The sequence below is a fragment of the Lepisosteus oculatus genome, chromosome 10, assembly GCF_040954835.1.
Source record: "Lepisosteus oculatus isolate fLepOcu1 chromosome 10, fLepOcu1.hap2, whole genome shotgun sequence".
In the NCBI taxonomy this organism is placed as follows: Eukaryota; Metazoa; Chordata; class Actinopteri; order Semionotiformes; family Lepisosteidae; genus Lepisosteus; species Lepisosteus oculatus.
Genome location: NC_090705.1, coordinates 8141101 through 8167827, shown reverse-complemented (window position 1 = coordinate 8167827; position 26727 = coordinate 8141101). Strand labels below are relative to the sequence as shown.

Here is a 26727-nt window from a genome sequence, read left to right as displayed (position 1 = left end):
GTAATCACACTATTCCTTTAGTTTCCCATGTTCTGATTTGGGAGAGTGTGGATTTCCAGTGATGTTCTTAACTGGAATCTTTGATTCCAGTCCAAATTGGATAACTGATGACGTGAGATCAAGTGCTAATAGGGCACTTGTAGGACAGAAAGAAAAGGGGATTTAAAGACTGTTTATATAATTAAATACTGTCACTTTTACTGGCAATTTCATAGAAATTAGCAAGCAGGCATTTTTAGATAAGTTACAACTCAGTACACCAGGTAGATATAAAAAAAATATTTATTTGTATATAGCAATATGAAAAATAGTTCAGAAATTCTCACTATCAATGGAAACCCACATTTAAAAGCAAAAACTATGAAACATTTCAATAGAAGCTTAAGCTGTAAACTAAGTTCAGGACAAGTCTATAAAGATAAAAATTGTAGCACCATGGTGAGGAGGAATTTATATTATTACCCATTTGGGGTTGTAAGGCTTCTTCAAAGTGTTGGGAAAGGTGGGGTTTCTGAACCATTTACTAGATCAACAAAGCAGTTTTTAAGCATGTTAAATGACTATTCTAATTACCCAAAACTTTCAAGAAATGATCAGTATCCTCAGCATTATTTAATCACATGCCTTTACTTATCCTACCAACATATTCTGGTGGTTCCTGTGCGGATGGAATACATTAGTCATGAGTTTCTCCTTATTGTCAGGTGTACCAATATTGATTTCACATTAATTACATTACATATATTTAAGCACATTTCAGATGGATTACAGTAGCTGCAGTTAATGCAGTCCTTTTATCATTGCTGTTGCCTAAACCTGCTAGTTTGTAATAACTAAAAGCACTTTAAGGAGTATACATATTTTTGTCAAATAGCTTGATCTCTGGGATAGTTGATTAACCGTGAAGTCTTGTAAGCAGGTCACATTCTCGAGACAATGCATCGAAATGTTTGAATGTTGCAGAAAAGTGTTGTATTACTACTGGGGATTAGTTGTATCCAAGGCGGTTTTCCAAAGATTCCAGTCTCTGCATCATCTTCTCCAGTATTAAGAGAGTTAAGGAGATGACCTTACATCTTCAACAATTAAAATACAATTTAAGTAACAAAAGATGTGAAGTTCATGGAAAATAGCTCTGGTTTTCTTGTACCAAAGATTTTGGAAGGTGGTTTGATTTCTGAATCTTGATTGTCCTCTTTAGGAGTTTATAGTCTCAAGTCTCGAATTCTAACTGAGAAGTAGACATGCATGTGTTCTTCATCTCGGTTTTTCATTTCCCACTTTGATTAGGCATAAAGCTTAGGTTGACCATATCATTTGCCCCAATTCATTCCCTCCTAACATCAGCTTCCCTGAGGCCAAAAAAATGAAGCATAAGAGCAATACTGTTCTTAAGTGCTCTCTTCTTACAGGGTTGTGTTCTAAGTCTGTTGCTTCATGCACTAAAACTTGGTAACCTGTGGTCTGTCAGTCTGCACTATTGCATGGGAACAGGTCAGCAAAGTGTTTTCTATGTGGGCGCCTGCAGGCACATTGAGTATCTGCTCGGCCTTGTGTGTTTCTGAAATCTAAGCAAATATCTTTAGAGATCCGAGTCCTCAGTATACTTACTTGTGGGATACGGTGAACAGGAATAAATCGATACCTATTCCTCTGTTTGCCTGTTAAAGGATATGTCTCTGCGTCAGCTTCCGCATTTGCTCACGGGCCTGGTTCTGGAAGGCTATTAAGTTGTCACACTTACACTGATCCTCCCCAGAAGGCTTTTCTGTCAAAAATAAAACATTGAGAGGTGCTGAAAGCAACCCATTGAAAAGAGAAGGCAAAGCAATAGTTTCTCAATGCTATCAATCATCCTGAAGTTTGCTGGTGTGAATCTTAATATCATTAACATTTTTAATTGGGTGCTTCATTTTAGATGCAGTTATCCAAGGAACAGTAAGAAATTAGCATAAAGGTTACACTAGAGGGGATCCTCTGTCACTGCAAAACTGTGCTTCCAGAAAGCAGTTTATCCTAGTGTCGGGATTCAATCCCATACAATGCTGGCTACCAGTAATATTTTAGGACTGCTCGATCAAGAAAGCAGTTTATAATGGTGTATGTAGCATGGATCCCCATTCAAAGTCTCTCCTCTCTCTCCAACTCCTGCAAGAGAACTCATTCTGGTTTTACTGTATTTTTTTACATCCACAGCACGCTTCAGACAAAATAAAACCACCCTACAAACATTACAAAACTCAGTTTACACTGGCTGCAAGTAGATACACAAGACGCGACAGTGCAGGTGTGCTCTCGCCCTCCAAGAGGAGATGCCAGTCTGTCCCAGGACTGTAGAATGGGACACTTTTAGAAGACAGGACTGGTCAGGCCCGACCAGATTGTCTTCTGCCGATAGGAGGAAACTTATGTCACATCTTATGGGGTGAAAACCCCAGAGATGGATGCCTGAGATGGGATTTAAAACGGATAAAATTCCCGTCACAATTTCAGGGTCTTCCATGATGCCTGTATGCCTTACTGAAAATATTACGAATAAATATATTTTTATAGCTGTCAGTATCATTCAGTTGAGAACAGAAATGAGGTTTAAATGAAATATGTTTAGGCCAACCAGAGAAACAGTGCTTAGTATTACAGCAGAATATTGCAAGATTGGTTTGTAACTGAAATGCACAATTTTCCCTCAGCCTTGATATTTTACCAGCAGAGGGCAGAAGAGGACTACAGATGGGAACACGGGGGTGATTGACACTGGGGAAACAAACATTTTGTTAGATAATGGAGCTGCATTTCTTGAGAACCCCAGGAACACCTATAAATCATGTGCTAAGCTGGTTTTCAGCAGCAAAATAGAGTATGTAGCAATCTGGGAATTTGAGAAGAATTACGTTAACTTCAAGCGGGAGATCTCAAATGGAAAAGTACTCAAAGATACAAATGTACAGACCTTGTTTTTTTTATCTGAAAAAACAGCTGTCAGTAACTGCATTTTTTCCCCCAGAACTTAAAACTGCAGGATGATAATCCATTCAGCATCCTCTGAACATTTGTGTTGACTTTTAAAACAGCATTATCACAGTGTTTTAGAGAAGTGCTTTATGTAAAATGCTCAAGGCTGTCATTGTAAATGAGAATCTGATCACCATTGACTTACCAGGTTAAATAAAAAAAACAAAATCAACATTAAGAAACCAAATAAAAACATGGAAAGGAATATGGAAGACAAACTGTTGCAAAATATTTTTTAAAATTGTAATGGTTAAAAATATGTAGTTTTGTGTTCTCTAGTTGCAGTAGTTATAGAGCAAGATGAGTCATGATTTCATTACTTTCCATAATTCTTAATAAAAAATAATTCGATTTGTCCTGTGTGAGCTAATACATTAAAATGACCAGTGGTGGAAGGAATTCAGTTTGAAAGATCATAGTCAGGGCAATAGCTCAAAACACCACACAAATTCTTTATGTTCTGCCTCATTTGGCATAACAGCACTTCAGACACACACTAGCTTTGATGTTCTTCAGACACCCTGCTACCTAACATTTAACATCTTAATGCACGGGTACCTTCACAAATCCTTGCTTTCAGCTTTTCAGCAATTTCACCCATGTGGCCAAAATCTTCCGCATAATACAGGTGCTTCTCCTTGGGCTCCGATGCGATTTCTCTCAGCTCCTCTTCTATGGCCTTGCCAACTCCTACTGCGTACATGGTGATGCCTGGTGAAATTAAAGGGGACAGGCAAGCGCATGGGAGACCGACCCGAGAACATGACGGTTACAAAGGAGAGGAGGATTCAGACCATCTGGCCCATTTGGTAGTCAGGAGCTCAACAATGCTGGGATCCTGGCCAGCCGTTTCATGAACTGGTATTGGCAACAACATGGCGGGGTCACTTGTCCATACTGCCACAACCCTTTGCACAATGTGTCCCCTGTTCTGATGGAAGGATCTCATCCAGCTTTTTCTTGCAAGAAGCCAGGGATAATCGGCTTCAACCACACAGCTGGGCAGCTGGTCCCACACTCCCACAGCCCCCTGGGTAAAGAAGCGCCTCCTGTCGTTGGTGTACATGCTGAGGGAGTGTAGGGCCGTGGTAAGGGCCCTCTCTGGCCTTGTAACCTTGATGGCTTAGACGCACAGGAGCTGTGAGGCCACAGCGCTAGCTATTGGAAAGTCATTGTAATCCTGCAAGTAGTCTGAACCCAGCAAAGTTTTGTTAGAAAACATTAATAATTCTGCAGACGTTATGCTATCTGTAGAAAAGCTCATGCCGACCAGACGTTACCGGCTTGCTGTGCTTTGGCCGCCCATTCCGAGACGTCATCCTGTGAGCGCCCGTCTGTGAAGACGATGCTGACTTTGGGCACCTGTGCCGACGCCGGCCGCGCCCCCTCTCGGGTGGAGAAGCTGTTCTCAAACATGTGGCGCAGGGCGCTGCCCGTCATGGAGCCCCGGCCCATGTAGCTGACCCGGGACACGGCCTCCTTCACCTCCTGGCCGGAGAGGTGCTGGCCCAGGGTGAACTCCGTGCGCACCTTGGTGGAGTACTGCAGCAGCCCCACTCGGGCCGCCGCTGGGGAGACGTCCAGGGAGCCCACGATCCCGGCGACGAACTGCTTCACCAGTTCGAAGTTCGTGGGGCCCAGGCTCTTGGAGCCATCGATCACGAACACCAGGTCGATCACGCCCTCGGCACACCCTGAGGCGGATGGGAAGAAGAGGCTGGTTGACACGAAGGGTGTCTCCGTCTCACGGTTCACCACTTCAGCACTTACAGATCGTCCGCCCACATCTGTCCTCGCCAGACAGCCACTGAGCTCTGAATCACCTATGAGATGTGACTTTGTGACTTTACTTCAAAGGGCAATATGTGCCACCATCAAAGGCACTAGGGATGTTTTTAGGAAAATGGAACACCCTTGCAAAGGACAAATGGCAAGAGCATCTGCCGAGTGAGATAAAGGACAGATTGTAACATCTGACAAACTGCGTAATAAAAAAACACAGTTCTAAAAACATAAAGCACCAGTCTGCTTAAGGATACTTATACAAGGCTTGTAATCTCTTACCTGAACATGCTCTGCTCTTCCTGGCTACAGCCATGTGCAGGATTTAAAAAAAAAACACAAAACGAACATGCGTACTTTGCAATATTCTACAATGTCATAGAAAGCTCAGGATGCCAAGTGTTTTAGAAACACCTCTGGCTGTAGAAGGACAGCAGTGAAAAGCACAGTTGTGCACGAAGCAAAACTGGGACAAGTCCCAAACCGGCAAGTGAGCTGGGCGGTACTCACGTCTGCAGCTCTTTCTGTCCTCAGCCAGGGTGTATCCCTCAAAACACTTGCAGGTGTAGGAGTCCTCTGTGCTGACACAAATGTGCTCGCAGCCGTGGGCAATTGTCTGACAGACATCCCTGACTGGAAGAAACAAGTCAGCAACAGCCATTTCTGGTTTCTAAAAACTCCCAAACATGCATCAGTTCAAACATCTTTTTTACCCTATGCAGATTATCAGTAAGACAGCACAACTGGAGTACCTTGTTATTCTCAACTCAACTGCAGTACATTACTGCGATCCTTGTTATTGATGTGATGTCTTCATGTACAGCTTCTTTTGTTGGAAGTTTGATTTGGCTTTTTGATGTTACAGCTGTATTCTTAGCTTTGCACAGCGGCATCAAATAAGTGTAGGAACCAATAGCGTAGCACTTGTTGCACTTTTAATTGCCCTCAGTACATTTACTAAAAACATTTTCATTTTTGCTTCTTTAGAACATTCATTATAGTTTCTAAAACTATAATGAAAGCTGTTATTCTTTATCTATGGTTGCTTTGTTAAATTCTGTAACTGCAAAATGCTGTAAATGCAAAGCCACTCTGATCATCTGCAAGTAGGAAGACAAATTCCAGTCTCTTCTTAATTCTAAAGTCATACACAGGATATGCACCTGTAAATAAGCTTCCAAAGAACTGTGAACAAAAAGTAGTACAAAAATTCATTGGAAATAATGTTTAATTCTAAAACTACCTGAAGTGTTCAAAAACCACTCATTTCAATGGATGATGTCTGTGAAAGACAGTGACTTACTTCTGCAAGTTTTCCCATCATCATTAAGAGTGTACCCCTCAAAGCACTGGCAGATATAGGAGCTGTCCGTGTTCAAGCACAAATGCTCACAGCCATTGGCAACTGTAGCACAGTAATCCATTCCTGCATCAGAGTAACATCAGCCCAGGGAGAGCAAAAAGCAGTCACATCTTTTGGAGGTTGTTACGGGCCAAAGCAGAAGCATTTAGCAAAGCAGATTAAAAAGCAGACACAGAAAAAAAAACCTGGACATTGCAGAAATAATAGCTCTGTAATAATAGTCATAATGTGGCTGTCATATTGAAAGCTGCCATTTTGATCCATTCCCTGCTCTCCGATTCGTGGATGTGAACTACACTTTCATTTCTGAAAGACCCTCTTCCAAGGTTACAAAATCTTTATATCACCGTTCACCTTTTATACCACCAAAAGCATCTCTCCCGCCAAGTAAGGCCTTTTGTGGTAGCCGTGGAAAGATACAGTATTATTAACTTTAATGACACTTTGTGCTTTTCCCTTAATTGTTCACTTTTCATGTCATATCCTGTTAGAATGTTTGTTTGGTTACAGCATCTGTATGTTCTAGTCTACACTCTTTACCGATTGGTTCATAATGAGGCAGAAGCATGTTCTGTTTTTGCATTTCATCTTTGCTTTGTATTCATAAATATCACACAGATGCTTAATTCTTTAATTACTACAGTGTTGCCACAGTGCAAAATTAAGATTTGGAAAAAAACATTTTAATTCATTACAAGTCATTAATGTCCATTAATGTCTTTAATTCACAAAATCTGATTGTTAAATTAATATATTTTATTTTAAATCATGTTACTAGTACATTTTGTTATTAAATGTACAGTATATATATCTACTTTATATATCAAAAAGTCAAAATAGATTATTTTATTAGGTATCTGGATTAAGAATTTGAAGGAACATATAGGAAGACACTGTGCCCATGAAGTCTATAGAAAGAGAGGCTTTAGGTAATCCTTCAATAAAATAAAAAAAAAAACAGATCAGCTCATTTTCCACAATTTACAATCCTTTAAAAACGTGATTGTTTCCCCAAGACCCTTGCTAGGAGGATTTGTGGCTTTCCGTCCGATTTGAGGCACAATGATAACAAGGCCAGAAAGCCTCTTCTTTCACAGTAGTTGATTTAGGAAAGTGCTGAAGAACTTAGGCACTGTGTCCATAACAGCATTTCACATGCCCAGCATGTCCCATGTTCCAGGACTACTGGGGGACGTTCTCTCTTAGTGCTGCAGGTTTTTAATTCATCACTGAAGAGGTGTCTCTCATAACACTGGCACACGAAGGACTGTCGGCATTCAGGCACAAGTGCTCACAGCCATGGTTACTACCAGCACAGTTAATAAGCAGAGACAAGCCGAGTTATTACTAGGCAGCCTGTGTAATATTGTGCAATTACAGAGGAAGAGAATCTCTGCTAATTATTGCCATTTAGACATAAATATCAAAGCTATCACCAAATTGGAATAATAATAATAATTTCTTACACTTCTATAGCTCTTCTCTGGACACTCCACTCAAAGCTCTAATGTTGTGATCCTTGCTTTTTATAAGAGGTTTATCCATTAAACATAGTCATACTATATATATTGCTATTGAAACCAAAAGGTGATTTTGCAAAGTAATCTGTATATTATCGATTTCCAGATAGTTTTAAAATGTACATTCCTGCTAAGACAAAAAGACACCATTTTTAAAATTACCTTAGTTTTAAAAATATTGCAAAGGTTGTACGCATTTGACAGGAAAAACATTCTAAACAAAATTTTCATTCAGTAAATGTTCTAGGAAAATGAGATTAAAACAAAAAAATGATATAAAACAGGATACTTTCATATCCTTGACTGGCATGCCTATTAAGCCAGCCTTAAAACCACTCTCCTCTTCTTTTGCTCTGTAGTAAAATCCTCTTAATCCTTTGTGTACATTGGAATAAATATAGTCTGCTGCGGTTCAGAACATGTGACTTCTAGTCACAAGGATAACTATCTGATTCGGTTAGAACAGAACTGTGTAGAGTAAAAGCCATTAATTGTACTTTTTTTAACACAAAAGGTAATTGGTTATATGCATCACTGTCTGCACTGTAAGTGACACTAATTGACACAATCTTCCTCCTCCGCATAGGAAGTATATGTTGCATGAAGTACATTAAAACACTTAATACTTAAAAAAGAAGTAGCGTACTTAATGCTTCCTCTTTAAAATTGTTAAGGAACAACGAAGATAAATGCAACTTAAAGCATGAATACAATCCAGCTTTATAAGTAAAAATCACAAATGATTGAATCTGCCAGTCTGTGTTAACACAAAACTAACGGGACTTGATTGTGAACAAAAAGAAAAAAAACACTTGATTTACATAGTAGAAGAAACTGCAAATCAGCATCATTGCCGAGTTATAAATGGCATTTTCTGAAATGCCCAGATTAATAGAAAAGGTTTTCCAATTTCATTTTCATCCATATATTTCCTATGGTATGTCATCAGAGAAGCAAACTGAAGTGAAATCATGGTGCAGCGCGTTAGGATAAACGTGGTATAAAAAAAGCAAAATCTGTAAGTAAAAATACAGAAATAATTACACCTTCTCAACACTACATCTCGGAAAACAATGCGAGACCATTGTGAAAGTTAACATACAGTAGATGTATCTTTTTGTATTCAAATACCACATCCAAGTCTAATAAATTAGGAATGTTTTTGATAGTTAATATATTTAAACAGCTCTCCTGCACAAATAAAGGACTGCCAAAAATGTCCAATTAGCATAATGTTAATGTTAAGCAGCTTTTATTTATACTCTTGAAATCTTCCTGTTCCAGACTTCACTGGACAGGTGGCATTTGGAGAAACAACAGCATCTATATTTGTCTCACCCAGCATGACATCACTGAAGAGAGCTAATATTTAAACACAACTTTCTTGATTAAACTCCTTGGCTGCAGATTTTGGAGTGGAGCTTCTGATGTTTTGAAGAGTAAAAATGAATAACCACACCTAAAGAGACAAGGCAGCAATCTGCATACTAGTACCACTTGTACAACAGATGATCTAATGGTTTCTTTGTGCTTTGCTCTTCATTTTAAGGATAGATATCTGCTTTAGGAAGTCTGCCAACAGTCGCATCACCTCACATAACTCCTGGAAATGAAAGTCCTCAGTAACACAGAAATGGATTTTCTGTTATGGCACTCCACTGTGCCAATTAACAGTCAGTCAGAGTAATTCACAACAGCCAACCACTTTCATTAACGACCTGATAGCAACCAGTTTCATATTTCAATGAAAAGCAATTGACTGTGAATCTCTGTCTTTACACTGAGTCAGCTGCTTCCATTGGAACGGATTTGTATGAAATAATAGAATACATTGCACTGTACCATTCTCAAAGAAATCCCATAGTCATACTTGTATAACTGCATTAGTATTCAGAACAAAACGGTAAAACTCTTGAATGTAATCTGGTGCTGATCCTGTAATATGTCCACATTGGAATATAGTGCACAATCTAAAAGAAACTAGAGAATTAAAAAATAATTAAGATAATGATGGTTAAGCAGCCATATCACCCTGCAACTCACAACTGGCAACCCACCGAAGCTAAGCAGGTGTGAGCCTGGTCAGTACCTGGATGGGAGACCTCCTGGGAAAAACTAAGGTTGCTGCTGGAAGAGGTGTGAGTGGGGGCCAGCAGGGGGCGCTCACCCTGTGGTCCGTGTGGGTCCTAATGCCCCAGTATAGTGACGGGGACACTATACTGTAAACAGGCGCCGTCCTTCGGATGAGATGTAAAGCCGAGGTCCTGACTCTCTGTGGTCATTAAAAATCCCAGGGCGTTTCTCGAAAAGAGTAGGGGTGTAACCCTGGCATCCTGGCCAAATTTCCCATTGGTCCTTACCAATCATGGCCTCCTAATAATCCCCATCTATGAATTGGCTTCATTACTCTGCTCTCCTCCCCACTGATAGCTGATGTGTGGTGAGCGTTCTGGCGCACTATGGCTGCCGTTGCATCACCCAGGTGGATGCTGCACATTGGTGGTAATTATTATTATTATTATTATTATTATTATTACTGAGATACTCTAATTGAAGGTATGCATTACCTAGGGTAACACGCAGTGTTGGGATAAAAGTGCAGAGTGTATGCCAGTGTTGGTCACAGCCTAGTATGTTCTGCTCCCACTTTTTTACCTCCACTTGGCAAGAGGACGAATACATGAGTTTAAAATATTGGGCTTCCTGAATGGCCGTTGTTTTCTCATTTGAAGGCTCTGTGTGGTATTGTTATAGTTTGCAAAACATCAGGTCTGTTAGAAGTCCCCCACATGAGACGTTTTTTTTTAAACAAAATCAGCACTAAGAACTCAAATCTAGGTACAAGATTAGAACAACCAGGGTCATCCTGAAAGACTGAGTTGAAAGAAAGAGTTGCTGGGATACCTGGTGCTTTCTCATCTCTAATACCACTGTAAGGATGATTCACTAGGGATGGGTTTTGCATTTGCACTTTAATGGACATTGTTTGTACTCTGTGACTCTGAGAAGATCATATGGTTGAGTTAAAATTCATACAGAACTGCAAAAGTTCTGGCAGTGCTCGTATAATTCAATTATGAGGAGCCTTAGAGAAACTACTCCTCCAGGCAACTTACTGACACGTTACGGTGCTACAATTGCTTGTGTTCTGCAGTACAGTTGTGAACAGAAATGTGGTCAATTAAAAAACTTACTTTTACAGGTTTTGCCATCAGGGTTGAGCACATAGCCTTCATGGCATCTACACACAAAGGAGTCTTCAGTGTTAACACACTCGTGATCACAGCCATGGGTGCCCAGAGAACAGTGATCAATCTCTGAAGTGGGAAACATTAGTCAGCAGATGCTGTGAAAGGTACATTCGAATGCACTCCTTAAGATAACATTAAAACCCGGTCAGTGCCATTCAGTGGATTGCAATGGTTTCTTTGCATTGGATAATTTTGTTTATTACTTTTCAATATATTGATAATCTATTATAGAACTACAATAAACACCTCAGTATAATAGGAATTATAATTCTCTTAACCATCTTGCACTAGATATAATTTACAAGTCGGTGAAACATGAACCTTGGGAAGATACTGAAGTTTGTCTAGTAGTGCAACCAATGGAGAATCAGTAAACATAGACATTCAATTGAAAAGTATTTTTGTAATGGAAGATGGAGAAATCTGGGCTTAATTCAGGACCCAAAATGTTATGATGTTATTCATGAGAAAAGGTACAGTGGTTTTTTCTCAGGCATTCCACATGCTTTGTGGGTGAGCATAAGGCACAGACCTGCCCCTCCTCCAACCAACTGACACACCCCATCCTCCGCAGTAGAAAATTACCTTTGCACGTTTTTCCATCTGGATTGAGCCTGTAACCCTGGCGACAGCGGCAGACATAGGAGTCAGCAGTGTTAACGCACTTGTGATCACAGCCATGGGTGCCCAACGCACAGAGGTCTTCTCCTGAAGGTGAGGGAACAGGGGCAGCACCCAGGTCAAGTCATCAGAAGAATCAGATACACATCAAATCATGTTGCACGAGTTGGCCTCACTGTGCACCACACACAACCTCTCACTGAAAGGCAGCTCTGCAACCTGCCACTGGTGTCAGAGTAATATTAGTCCGTCGGGAAAACCCATGAAGGGTCACAGAGATTTGACAGGTCAAATGGATTTGAAAGAAATGGCCACAATCAAGCAACTGCCTTTACATCTTCTACATGAAATTCAAAGATCATGTTCTAAATAAAAAGGAGAGCAAGAACATGACAAATATTCCTTGCAGTTGGATATGGGATTGATCCACCATTTCCCTGCCAAGAACTCCTCCAACACCATGTACAGCCTAAGGGATTGCTCTGAGTTTTAAAGTGGACCCTTCCAAAATGGTGACCAAGAGTTGACCTCAGCCTTCTTTTCTAGACTGCGGTGCATTAGATACAGGCTCTACGTGCATCATCTTAGCAGATGGTTAATGACATGACTCAACACAATTCCACGCTGTTTACGGCATTGTTATGCACTTCATAACACCTAAATACAACATGCCAACAACAGGTGTAAAACTGTGCCTGCTGCACCCTGCGCCTCAAGGTGGGACAGTAAGTATGTATTTGCTGTGGGCACAGTTAGCATGGGCTTCATGCACGAGTTGACCACACTCACTCCGGCAGGTCTTTCCATCGGAGTTGAGGATGAAGCCCCTGCGGCACCTGCAGATGTAGGAGTCCACAGTGTTCACACAGTCGTGCTCACAGCCATGGGTACCCAGGGCACAGTAGTCAATCCCTGCAATGACAGCACATGTTGGCCGGGAGTCTCTTCTCGCTGCTTACCTCATCTCGTCACTCCCTCTGTCCACCTGTCTCTTGCCCTGCCTGCTCCTCACAGCCAGATCCAATCTGCGTTCAGCTGACAGTAAATGGAGGAGATCTAACCTGCTATGTGCCTTAGACCCCTACCACTCCCTTTGCTTATCTTTTTCTTCAGTTCTCGCTTCTTCCAAATCATCCTATTACCAATCACCCAGTCTTCCACTGGCAGTCTGCAGAAACTCTTCTCTACATTATCATTTTTTTCCAACCATCCTCCCCCTTCCTCTGTCTCAGCTGATGACTTTGCTGCCCTCATCCCCTCCACATTCACTGACATCTGCAAACGCTTCATCCCTTCCTCCATCCTCACCCTCAGCCCACTCACCCTCCACTGTCTCAGTCCTCCACCGACCCTCCCTCGTTCTCTTCCTCCAGACCTCTCTCCAACACTGACATCTCCTCATTGTTCCCGGGCCACAAACCTACCATGTGCATTCAGGACCCTCTCCCCGGCTTTTCATACCACTTCAATGCAAATGATCTTCTTATTCAGTTCTTTCCTCCGGTACCCTTTTCTCATCTTGTCTTAATGCCCATCTTACAGCCAACTCCGCCAAGATGCACTCTCTTCCTTCTATTTTTTCTTCCCTTTCCGTCAAACCTCTCCATCTGTGTTCCTTTGGACTGCTCTCTCTCCTATTCCCATCACGTCTGCCCCAGCCCACTACTGCTTCTCGAGTAATTGCTGCCCGAGCAGGAACCTCCCCTTCCTCGCAAACCTGTGCGCACAATTCCAGGTTCAGGCTGCTCTCCCACCTGGACAGACTGCTGCACCTTCCTCCCGCCAGCCCCGCCCGTCTCCCCCTTGGCTCACTGTAGCTGCATGCCGCTGTTTCAAAGCGGCTTATTTTCACTGACCGCTGACTTAACACCTCTGACACCTAGTCTTTCCCAACCTCTCCCCTCCATTCCCTCCCTCCTCCAGGTGACTTCCTGTCTCTGGCTCTGCAGTGGGAGAATGGACACCCCTTTGAAATCAAAACTGCTCAGTCCCGTCCTGACCATCCTTTTGTGTCTCATCAATATAGACCACCACTGTGATCTCTCTAACTCTGCCATGAACTCTGCTCAAAGGCATCCCTTCTTTACTGTAATAATCAACTACCCCTTGTCTACATACTGTTTACTCCTCCATGTACACTGTGCTGCACAGGCTTTGCACTCATAACATGTACTAGCCTCACTGTTTTTGTCCTCAACTGTTTTTACTTATTCTTTCCTTAAAAATATTTTACAGTAATTTTTTTTGCAATATGTTAAGGATTTCTTTATTGCATTTGCTTTATGTATTATTTGTAAGTTGCCCTAATCTTAAATGAAAGTTTAGTGCCTGATCATGTGTGCTTAGTTGCTGTATTCAACAATTAATCTTCCCCACCAGTATGAAACGAGCTCTTCAATGTGAGCAAAACCAGTGCAGTTCTTAGGGACGGAAAAAGACGTTAGCTGAAACCTGCCACCCCTCCAGCCGCGGGACGTCACTGCTGCAATGTAAAAACCACATGGGTGTACAGGAAGTCTCTAGGACAGATCCCCCAGCTCCAGCCCCTAAACTCCACAATCTCCAAATGCGGGCTGTAATAGGAACAGCGCAGACCTGCTCCAACAGGCAGGCAAAGGAAACCTCATACCCTAGTGCATTAAAAACCCCTCCAGTCTCAGCACAGTTCTGAGGGATCATTAGATCTCACTTTATTTAATGCCATTGTTGAAAAAGGTCACAGAGACAATTACAGAAATCTTGAAATTCACTTGATCGTAAAAACTGTCACTTTGATCGTTGATCAGCTACCCGGTCAAGTCAATCGTTTTTTTTAAATTTTTTAATCATGCCACAGTAGGAAAGGCTGTTAAACCGCAGGCATTTCCATTTCCTAGTAACACCAGTGGAGGAGATTCGTAATATGAAGCAAGAACAGGATGTGAATGACACTGAAAAAGGAGGAGACAATGAGAGAACAAACACAAGCTGTGTGTGTCTTCCTGGGCGCAGACCAGCTGTCGGTTTACAAGCCCATTTGCTGAAAACCAAGTCACGCTGCTTTAAATGGCAGAATGACCTTTAAATCAAATGACTCCACCAGGGATACCTCTGTAACACTTGTTTCCAGGCTTTCATCCATTAAACATGTTGAGACAGTAAATCAACAGATCGAAGACCCTTAAGCCCGGGGCAGGCAGAGGAATCCTTGAATGTAAACAGGAGGACCAGGAGGGATCTCCCCCCTACCCCAGTGAGCAGACAGATACTAGGCCAGGGGTGGATAGCACACCCTGCACACCTCCTACCATAGTCTGTTCCTTGTGCTGATGTATAACCGAAAGGCTGCAGGGCAAGGGTGCTTTAGCTTGCTCTGGCCTCAGGCAGGCTGCTTGACTCAGATCGCTTCAGTAAAAAAAATACATATTCGGCTGCATAAACCTGGAAAAATGCCAGCCACTTTAGATAAAAGACAAATGAACAGTAATTCAATGCAGCCCGTTTAGAACTCAAAATAAAACTCAAACCGACCACAACTGATTTTAAAAGTTCAAAAGCAAGAAACTGGTAATCACGGTGATGTGATATAATATAAATGTGTATAAAGATGATAAATGTGATCCATATCTTGCATGAGTTTCTGGTCCTGCATGGTGCACTCCCCTTTGAGCTTGGAATGCAAAGCACACAATATCACCTCCGTTCAGTCTCATACACACACATTGTGTACACGCATTAAAAAACAATGAAGTAGCTTTCTGCCCGCATGATCATTTACAAAAGAAGACAGGAAAAGGTCATGTGAGAGGAGACCACTTGGCTCATATTTCTCCTGTGAATCGTCCTCTAGACTTTCATAAAAATGCTACTATAAATAATAAAACAAAACAAATAGGAATAAGTATAAACAGAAGATCAGCCTAATTTATTTTGTGAGAATATGCGTCCTGCACTTTTTAATTTCAGAACTGTAATAACATATACAGTAAGTAACATGCTTATGCCAAGGAATGCTCCCACCAATTGGGCCACAGATATATTGCTAAAAGTGTTTTTAAGCCTTTGGCCATGGTTTTCTTTTTTATTTTGATCCATTTTACAGCCAAAAGCTCGTTATTGTAGGAGTAAATGAAATGACACAGGTGGTAATAATACAGATGTATATATACAGCAGCTGTGCTTTTGTAATTTAACTGCTGTAATTTCACACCTTGGAGAGCTTTCCAAAAGAACACATGCTTTAGCCATCCAGCTCTCTTTCTAACAGCTCCTGGGCTTGTTTAAAACCAGAGGTTTACGTGAACAAGTGAAAACTTCATGATTTAGAAAAACAAAATGTCTTAGACCTCTATACATAGTTATATATAAACAAAATTAAATCTCCTGAACTCATTCTGTAAACATTTACAAGACCAGGTGTAATTCAGGCTGTAATCAAATGTGCTGCATCAGATCTGAACTCCAGTGTCAGAGCCACAGAGACAAGTATCAAGTGACTTATCCAGCAGCCCAGAACTGAAGACAAAACATAAGGAAAAGCTCAGCTTCAAGGACATTTTACTTGTGCCAGAGGAACTCCTGTGCTACTTGTTCCGAGATGTGAAATGAGAAACATGTGCGTGCTTCATTAAACAGTAAAATACACCACAGGCACACTTATTGTAAAGAGAGTCTATGTCATTTTAGGCAAACTGACTGCATCACAACTAACCACAATTGATACAGTATGTATTTATGCAGTTCGAATCAATACAGAACTGGAAAAAATACATTCTACCTTTTGCTCGAGCCTTCTGGAGTCTGTAAGCAGGTAGCGTTGTCAAGGGTGTTGCATTCCTTCGAATTGAATAAAACTGCATTTTCAATTTTAGAATCCCCAGTTATTACTGTCATACACACCCAGTCTGGATACAATCCCACCTGGATGGGATGATAATGAAGTGAAGACAGACTCCTCCATCCCTCCCACCTTTGAGACAATTGTCTTTTGATGCATCACAGGCAACACAGCCCATACTGGAGGTGCTGAGTGGAGGAGAGGTACATCCTTTACCTACACCTCGCATGCCTGCAAGCACCTGAGAGGCAGCTTCGGCACTACCAGTCACAGTCGGCTAGTGACATGACTCAGGCTCAAACCTGCGAGCTCCAGAGCTCCACCTTCACTCCGGCATCCCTTTACGACTTTAAACACACATGAGGCCTCAAGGACAAACATTTTGGAATAAAGGGTTCTTATCAGAAACGAGGTCCACACAATTAAATATAACGGCCACCACAGTCGGCTAGTGACATGACTCGGCCACCACAGGGACTGTATGTTACCGAACCCAAAAAAACACCACAAAACAGGAAAACCACTACACATGCAAAATCTCTCCAAATATACAGTTGTGCAGCCTTGAGCTTTACAGCAAGCCTATGGAAAAAAACAAAATCTCCATTGTAAGATCATTCTGAAACAGTGCAGAAGAATGTACAAGATGTTGTTAGTGGACACCAAGAAAAAAGAGCATCGTTCTCCTCAGCCTGACAATAAAGAGGGCTTCAAACACTTACTGCTGCAGGTCTTCCCATCCTCCCTGAGCTGGTAGCCTCCGCGACAGCGGCACTCATACGAGCCAGGGAGGCTGACGCAGTAGTGCTGGCAGCCGTGGTCCACCACAGCACACAGATCCTGAGCTGGAAGATTTCAAAACCATCGCTTTCATTACTACCGCATGAACCGCCTCTGCTGTCCCACTTTCTCGGGGCCCCGACTTCTTATGTCTGTTGAAACAGCACTGGTTGTTTTGTGTGCTCTGCCATTCACGAAATAGTAAATCAGCCTTGAAGGTCTAAAGCAAACAGGCTATGGAAATGACCAGCTCGGGGTTTGAAGAGGTCAATAAAACTTCACTTTCATATAAACTCTGGAACGCAAGCATGTTTCCAGCAGATAGCTTGTTACCCTTTAGGTACAATGTTTCATATTTGCCTGTACCTTAATAACAGGAAAAAGCAGTAAGAAAGCAGACTGCAAGTGTACCTAATCTGTTCTTCACAGGAACAGTCAACAGTAATGCTTCCCAGAAGGGGTTCAGTTCTTCTAATGTAGCATTGCAAGCTTAAGTGAAAAGAGCAGTACTGACCAGTGAACAAAATAAATTAAATCTGTTAAGTAGCACAGCCCATCATGACAGAATACTTTTGCCGGTGTTCAGTACACAGCTCATACTTGTACTGTTGTGTTTTTTTTAATTAAAGCACAACCACAGTGGAAAGTAAGTTTGGAGAAGCAGAAAACAGAACTCCATTATGCGCCTGATGCAGCTGAAATTCCTTGGAACCACCCTCACATCCATCCCTTCTCAAACTGCTTTATCCAGGACAGGGCTGCGGGGGAGCCGGAGTCCATCCTGGCAAGCAACAGGCACAAGGCAGGATACACTTTGGATGGGACGCCAGCCCATTGGAGGGCACACACAGACACACACTCCCACCTGGGTTGGTTTTTCCAGAAGCCAATTAACCGACCAGTATGTCTTTGGACTGTGGGAGAAAGTCCACATGAACATGGGGAGAACATAAAAACTCCACATGGGTAGCACCTCAGGTCCAAAACTGAACCCAGGGCTCCAGCGATGTGAGACAGTAATGCTAACCAATACACCACCTTGCTGCCCTTATGTCATTCTACTGCCCTTACCTGTATTCCATTATCTTAAATTGTCTTACCTCAATTAAGAAGACAATGCTATGATTCCGTTTAGTGACTTCAGGGTGTGCTGGGGCTCCCTGAGCTGTACAGAGGTCTAGGAAAGGAGGCTCACCTTTGCAGGTCTTCCCATCGGGGTTCAGAGTGTACCCTTTCTTGCATCTGCACATGTAAGAGCCAGGGGTATTGATGCACATGTGTTCACATCTGTGATCCGTAACAGCGCACAGATTTTTACCTGCAGAGGTCAGAGATAAGCACGGTGTTAAACAACGCATGGGCTTTAAAGGAGTTTACGTAGCAGCGCAAATACTGCCGAGGAATTTCTTGAAGGAAGGTTTTCAGTAGGTTTTGGTGGTTGGTCATTTGATTAATTAAATTAGATGCACTGTGTCTCTTCATACAAAAATTAAACAACAATACAGGAAAGTACCTGAATTATTCTCACGAGGGACACCTGAACCTACATATGAATAGCATATATGTAAGGTGGAAGTATTTAAGCTTTACTAGGAGCACGTGTACAGTAGTTGGAGAACCCAGTTCATGATTGCAATGCAGATCTGTGGAAATCACTGACCTAAGTATAAACCCTCCGATGCATTTTCATTATGCTGCCGGGTAAACAAGATCATCTATTTATGCCTTTGCCCCAGTTTATAGCAGACGTCTGTGCAAGTTTGCTAAGCTACAGTCTGATATTTCTGCTGGAATCGCATAATGCAATTTGTGCCGGCCAGTAAGCACGAAACAGACATGAAATGAAACGACCAGTCAGGTTAGGTTAGCGGCGAGACGTGCTGGCAGACACCATGGGCAGCCTGTCCGTATCCAGGAGGAGCAGACGCCAAGTTAAACGGGCCACCAAAATTTGAGGGGGGAAAAAATGAATATTAAAAAATGTAAACTATTTTAAGAATATAAATGAATTAACAGAGATGCCATTATTTCAATGCACAAGGGCAAATAGAGGGTGTATGAATTATAATTCACTTCTATACATTTCGCTGAGAATTTGCAGAAATCAGAGCACTTCGCCACTCCACTTCACAAGGGTGGGTGGGTGCTCTTCACACTGCCACCTGTGTTATTGCACCTGTGTTACAGTGGAGATATCATGTCATATTACATACAAATTACAAAAGGTCATCTTGACACCATGTCGTGGGTAGAGGGTCATAAATCAAGCAAATCCTGTGGAGAAATGTGCTTCCCGGTGACAAAGAATAAATCATATTTTTCACCATTACACATCCAAAACGTGAATTATTGAACCTGGATACCATGACTGAATCTTATCTTATCTAGTCATTGATCCTCATTTTCTTACATGCCGTAGACTCACACAGGGAGCTGAAAACAATCCACTCTTTGACGATCAGATAAGACACGACCCTAAGAGAAGGTGACACAGGGAGAAGCCGAGGGCGTGGGATAAACAGCGAGCGGGATGAAGCGCGAGGCATTCGATCGGTTGCACCAACGCGCCGAATGCGGCGGCGTACCTCCACAGAGCTTGGACTGGAACACGGAGGTCAAGGTCTCGATCTGGCTGAAGTTGGCCACCAGGAAGACGTGCTCGTCGTGGGGCTCGCTGCCAATGGCGCGCAGCGTGCTCATGTCGACCCTGCCGACACCGATGGCGAAGATCTGGATGCCCGACTCCCTGGCCCTGGCGGCCACGTCGGCGACCGTGTCCTGGGGCCGGCCGTCGGTGACGATCATGGCGATGCGGGGGATGTGCATGTCCAGGGGCCGCGCCCCCTCGGCCTCGGAGAGGGCCACGTTCATGGTGTACTGGAGGGCCAGGCCCGTCATGGTGCCCGTGGCCAAGTGGACCATGTTCCGCACGGCCTCCTCCACGTCCGCCTTCCTCTGGAAGGCCTTCAGGGAGAACTCGCTCTGCACGACGCTGCCGTACTGGATCAGGCCCACCCTGGTGGCCTCGGGGCCCACGTCCAGGAACCGCAAGATGTTGATGATAAAGGTCTTGACCTTCTCGTAGTCGTGGGGGCGGACGCTGCGGGAGCTGTCGATGACGAACATGAAGTCCAGCGGCTTCCCCCTACACGGGCTCTCTGGGAGAGCAAAGAGCAGCGGATGAGATCCGAGGCGGCTTCGCCAGGCCTCTAAACGGTACTCGCTTCCGAAGCTTTCCTTAAAGGACAGGCTTTGTCCAGTCTGCACAGCTAAGAAAATTATCCGTGTACAAAACGAAAGAATTATCTAGGATATGACAATAAAAATGAGTTGCACTGCAAAGGTAGAAAGTTCTCACTAAACTTTGAAGACTTCATTCATTTGGCGGATGCTTTTATCCAAAACGATTCATGGTCGTATCCGGTCAAGATCCAGAGGGTCCATAAACAGTCTATGGATAAACGTGCTGTTACATCGGCGTATAACAACAACGATTCCCTTTCTGCAGCCGCATATAAACCACAGATCACTAAATCTAATTTATATACATGTAAGAAAGTAATTATCCTGGATTAAGTGTGTTTAAATTATGGAATTTGCCAAATTTTAAGTATATCACTACAGCACATTATCATACAAAGGATATTAGTTACAGAGTAAATGAGTTAGCCTTTGCCTTCATTAGTCCTTTTTATAAATCTCTTATAAGTTATAGGATAGCCACAGAAATGTGTTAATAAAAGACCAGTTGAGAGCATTCAATTTTATAATGGGTTGGGCTAGGGTTAGGGTTAGAAAACTACAAATGCCAGTCAGACTTGCATTAGGGTTTCATTTTAACAAGTTACGTGACTGAATGGTTTAAGAACTGGGTCGAAATTAGTTAAAAATTCAGTTAAGGTGGAGACTAGGTCAGAGTGAAAGTTGGGATCAAGTTTTGGCTGGGTGAAAGGATTAGAGTTAGTGTTTCAGTCTTGTTTTAAGTTTAGGGTTTGAGTGAGATTCGGATTTACATCTGGGATTATTGTTAGAAGTAATGTATTGCTAGGATTAAAGTAGAACCTAGCATTAGAATTATAACTAGCTTTGGAATTTAAGGTTAAATCCAAAAACTTTAAAGTATAGTGTTGGAGCTTCGTTAGAGCTAGGCTTAAGGTTATTGTGGGTTAAGCATTGCAGCTTATGTTAGGGTTAGTGTTGGAGCTTGTGTTACCAATTATTTCTGAAATGGTATCTGGCATTATGGTTATAACTAAGGCTATATATAGTGCCTATTTAAATTGTAGTTTTTGATTGTTCATCTTGGACTATGCTGACATTTAACTTCTTTAACCCATAAACATCTTCAGTTTAAGTATTCAGGTTTTGATTAAGAATATTCACATTTACAAAAAGATTATATTTCATTTAGAATTCAACAAAACAGAACATCATTGTAAGGAAGGGAGATGAATGCGGAAGAAAAGAACGTTGAGTACGTTAATCATTGATAATCAAGATTCCTTTAATTGTACTGATTATTAGTCACGTTAAACAAATTGGGTTTTTTTTTAAAGTTAACCTTTTCAATTAATTAAGAACTTTAATTTGATATTCCTGTTTGCAAATGGCTTTGGATGAGAAACAAAAGTCGGTAATTCATTAAGAAAAGCTGTTTTATTCCCCCCCAACCTTCCATCTTCCTGATGTCTGCCTGAGCAATAAAAATTTATTTTGAGAAGTCCTGTTGTTGTTAGTGAGAAAATGAATCCAACTCCAAGGTACAGCAAGCTCAAGGGCACATATTCTAGAGGAGGAATGTGCAAGAAGAAGAAATAGTATGTGACAGACTAGATTGTGTATTTCTTGGTCAGTGACTCAGTGTGTGGTGTGTCCCTCCTGCTTACCCACTGAGTTGGACTGCGGGACTGTATCGTTCCTTCCTCCCGACTGTGGTCTCGAGCGGGGCCTCTCCTGGAAATCTGCCAAGGCCACTCCACAAAGGAGGAGAGGAATCAGGCTTATCACAGCGGCCTTCATATTCCCGAGGAGACAGGCCACGACTATCCACTCGATTAACCTGCCGGAGGAGAGAGAAAAGTCTCAAGCCAGGCTGTGTGGAGAGGGGAGGAGAGCTCCTGTCAGGATGTTCACGACGTCCAGACTCTCCAGGCACAGCAGAACGCCCAGTGAACATTGCTCTGTGCCTTCCTCGTCACTCTCCGGCCTCTAGTACAAACAGCTTCCTCCCTCACCCCTCCTCCACCTTTCACCTTCCTACCTCAAGAAACGCTTATTCTCTCCATCACCCATCCTTTCCTTCGATCAAGACCCAGTTTACCCACACCACCCCCCTTAGCAATTCAACTGATTGCACTGGAACAAATCAACGATGGTGAAGGGAGACTCTACTCCTTGATTTCCAGAAAGATACGAAAATAACCAAAGACGACATGACCCCTGACCACCGATGACCTGGATGAGGAATGAGCATATCTTTTCTGTAAGGACGGAATGAATCATGTTAACATGCCTCTTCTGGAGCTGAAGGGTTTAGACAGGACTGTGGTTGCGGCCACTGGTGGCACTGCACTGTGTGGACACTTATCGTCTTGTGCAGCAAAACGGGAACAGAACGCTCAGGTTTATTTGACGCAAAATGGAAACTATGTGGAACAAGTTACCCAGCCATGTTGTGGAAGCCAATACTTTGGCTTCTTTCAAGAAAACATCTGATAAAATCCTTGGGTTAAATAATTACTAACAACCCAACAGGCTACATGGCCCATAAGGTTTCATATAGTTTATGACTGGCATGGCTTCACCAAAATATCCAGACAGCACTGCAGCAGAAAAGACAAGGTGTTGAGTAACAGATGCTACGTTTTAGAAATTAAGCAGGAAATGCCCAAGCACAAACACTGATGGTCCGAACAACCCCAACCTCCTGCTTCATTTTCTGTGGAGAACCAGGAAAAACATTTGGAGTTTTTCTTTGATTTCACCAAAACACTGTTTTGCCTAATTCTGGGCTGTGAACATCGTCAGGCTTCAGCAAGCTTCTGAGCCACGGAGACAGAGAGAATTCACTGAGAATTCACAGGTGATTGGCCATCGTTGGACAGCCACACCTCATTTTCTCTTCCTGTCTGTGAGAAAGAATGGTATCAGTGACTCACAGCTTGTCACCTTACAGATCACACAACGTTCACAATAAGAGATTGCTTCATTTAGTGTTATTACCAATTTATTTAGTTGACGTTTTTATCCAGGGCAACTTACATTAGTACCCACTCATATATCAGGCCACTGTACTGGACCGATCTGAGTGAAAGACCTTGGTCAGGGGAACAACAGCAGCTCCTCCACCCAGGACCAGAACCCAGATGCTTTCAGTGACCAGTCTGGACCTCTGTAGGCCATGTTTCCCTGCAGCCACGCACGCTCAGTGTATGCTTGTGTAATTTACAGTATATAGTAAAAATGAGAGAATTACGTGCTTAAATAATGTTAACTCTATTTAAGTGCAATTTACAATCGGAGTATCTTTTTTACACTTTTAAAAGTGACTCTTGTCAAACAATATACTGGAAAACAAGCACAGAACAATTTTTATGCATTACCTCATAATGCTTGAAACAATACCGTGCATTCAGAGTAACGCTAAACTATCGTGAATGAGCCGACGTTAAAGAAGGGAATCATAACTCAAATGTACAAATGTACCGCTGACTGCTGGCGGTGATTTAAACCTGTTAATGCATGAAAAATAACTTCACCACCAAATGGCACAGCCTTCCGAGAGCAATACATTTCTGGCTCCGATTCAGTCAGCAATGCCCCAGTGCTACCAGGGTTTATTGCCAGTTTTACAGAACAGAAGTAGCTACAGTTAACCCTGGGTCTATAAAAAAAAATAATTCAGTCCGAAGGAAAGAGAAATTCCATTAGTCCCACACAATTCTGTCTCTCTGGCAGGCTGAGTACTTTACAAGAGTAATGTGGCAATTCGCATAGCTCCGCTACACCCAGAGAAAGGCCACATTAACGTCCACCGGTGACCCCTGTCACCCAGATGAAGCGAACGGTCCTGATTTATAAGTCCATCTGCTTAGGTGCTTGGTTACTCATAAAACTAGCTAAAACACCACGGTCCTTTACCAAAGCTCGAACGTTATGGGTTTTTTCCCCTTTGATCAAGCAAATAAATACTGTACAATAGCAAGACGATCAAACAAGAGAGAAAGATATTGTAAGGTTATGTGGATCTTGTTACGCTCTCCTTTTTTAACGGTGTTAATCGTTGCCATCTTTTCCTCGGACAAAATCTCCAAGAAAATGTCCAGGTAATTGTAAAAAATATGTATACTTCAAAGTGATTTTAAAATACGTGTACACGTGGACTCCCATTGAAAACGCGATCAACATACTATATATTGCACTTTGTGACAAATTAAATCCCCAGTGTTCACACAAGGACAAAAACAACCGAGGCGTCGTGATTTTAAAAAATAGCCACTACTTGAGCAGTGCAATGAGACTCGTCGAGGTGCTGCTAATTTCAATTCTTGATACAGTATCTGGCCTTATTTTGAGCAGCTTCGCACAGACCGACAGAGAATTACATCATATTAACCAAGAATTACTTCGCCTCTTCGTCAATATAACTGGGCCGTACAAACGCCCACGCAGCCCTGAAATCTCAGTTTCGTGAATGAAACATTCAAGCAATGAAAATCTGATTCTCCTCCTGTGAAAACAACTCGGTATTAAAATTTGAGCACACTAAATGCTAAAAAAGTGTTTATTGTGTGCAAATTTGTTAACGCTATTTGACGTGTTACTTTATCCATTCTGTTGAAGGCGCAATGTGAAGTCTAACTGGCCATCATTTGCGGTGTGTGTACTGTAACGATTCACACTGGACAATACTTAAAATGAACAGTGAAAAGGCAAGCACTGCAATATGTGAATATAAGGCTAACTTCCTATTCATTTAAAATATTGTGACACCTGCATTGGTTTCCTATTAAATTAGTTTCCTCATTAAAAATGTCTAGATTTTCTTACATATACATAGTAAGTACTCAATAGTAACTTAAAAGACTGTATATACGCACCACATACATGCAATATATTTTTATAACCTATCCCTGGCTTTAAAAAAACATCACATGATAAAATAAACAGTATTTACCTGAGATTTAAAAAAAAAAACTCTTCACCGAGGGAAAGTTTAAGAAAAATACGGCCGGAAAAAAGTTCGCAAAGACTCTCACCTGCTGGAGAGATACAACGACCTACCGTGCTGCTGGAGCGGCTGATGTCAACTTGAAAACGCAGAAGTTACAAGTCTCCCGGGGGGCTGGAGGGGAAGTAACGTCCCTCCCTTCCAGGGCAGACATCCACCCATTCCACTATTCCACTTGTCCCCCCCTTCGACAGCTTTCCTGGCGTTTCTGACTGCGAGGGGGGAGAGCGGTTTAAACCATCAGCAGGAGCGCGTCTGTTCAACGCAGTCAACTTTAAAACAGGTGAATCTGAAGACTCGTTTACAAAACGTAACGAGATTGGAGGGGATTTTTTTCCCCCCCGAGGCAGCGCTTAGACGGGCGGTCAGCATCGCTGTTTCGCAGCCGTGAGGACGGAGTTCGGTTCGGTTCCTGGGGTGCTACCTGCGTGGGGTTTGTGTGATCTCCCCGTGTTCGCGTGGGTTTTCGCCACCAGGCCGAAGGCCTTCAGAGTTGGTAGGTTACCGGTTAATTGGCTTCTGGGAAAACCGGCCCAGGGGTGAGCGTGGGTTCCCGTCTGTGTCTGCCCTGCGGTGGCCTGGCGTCCTGTCCGGGGTGTACCCTGCCCTGCGCCTGTTGCTTTCTGGAATAGGTTATTGTGTCACCCCCAACCCCGAATTTGAAGAAGTGGTTAGGAATGGATGGATGAATGGATTTGAACAACACGCAACGAATGAAAAGGTTAAAATTAAAGTACGTAAATACTTTAGTAAAACTAAATGAGAGAACTATTATCATCAAATGTCATAGTTGCTTTAAAAATGTAAAAAGAAAACAGTCTGAGGTGTCCAATCCTGGTCTTTGACAATCAGACTGTCTGCGCGTCTACATTTAATCTTGGCTCCTAACGAACTGAAATACTTGGTTTAAACTGGACCAATTCAACAGCCTCTCCCGCCTGACGGGCGAGGGACTGCTACTGTAAACCAGGAGAACCTAAGAATGAGGATCAAAATGATATAGAATATTTCTCTCCTTCATCTTATTTGTTTGAAGTTACTCTTGGTGAGACGCTTAGCACTAAAATGTTCACCGTTGCATGGATGCATGAGACTAAAAAGTATTTTTTCTCACTTATACTGTATAAACAGCACTATTGGCAAAGGCTGGGACGGCCCAGCTTACTTTAAAATGGCAGTATTATGCTTGAAAGTCTGACGTTGTACCAAGTACCAAGCTTCAAGCTCCAGACTGAACTCAAAGTAATTGAGAAACCGAGGTCCGTGGAAAGGTCTTGTTGCCAGACCAACGACATAGGCATGCAACTTTAATTACTCCGAAAATACTTACAAGGAAGACGTTATGAGCCACC

The 26727-nt window shown here is 42.4% G+C and overlaps 1 protein-coding gene across 4 annotated transcripts; it reads right to left on the bottom strand.

Annotated features, from left to right (window-relative positions):
• Nucleotides 1-264: 264 nt before the first annotated feature.
• On the bottom strand, nucleotides 265-25630 carry LOC102695216 (matrilin-2). 4 transcript variants are annotated; one of them, XM_069194828.1, is made up of 13 exons: nucleotides 25429-25630; nucleotides 22032-22204; nucleotides 19731-20303; nucleotides 18341-18463; nucleotides 17088-17210; nucleotides 12339-12461; nucleotides 11514-11636; nucleotides 10872-10994; nucleotides 6098-6220; nucleotides 5305-5427; nucleotides 4293-4706; nucleotides 3571-3723; nucleotides 265-1768 (listed from the first exon to the last, which is right to left on the bottom strand). In XM_069194828.1, the coding sequence occupies exons 1-13, from the start codon at nucleotides 25527-25529 to the stop codon at nucleotides 1665-1667; spliced, it is 2379 nt and encodes a 792-aa protein (XP_069050929.1). In that variant the 5' UTR covers nucleotides 25530-25630; the 3' UTR covers nucleotides 265-1664. The 4 variants fall into 4 exon arrangements, with proteins under 4 accessions (XP_069050929.1, XP_069050931.1, XP_069050932.1 ...); XM_069194830.1 differs by having other exon boundaries at nucleotides 25404-25465; XM_069194831.1 differs by lacking the exon at nucleotides 25429-25630 and adding an exon at nucleotides 25322-25401.
• Between the last annotated feature and the right edge of the window lie 1097 nt (nucleotides 25631-26727).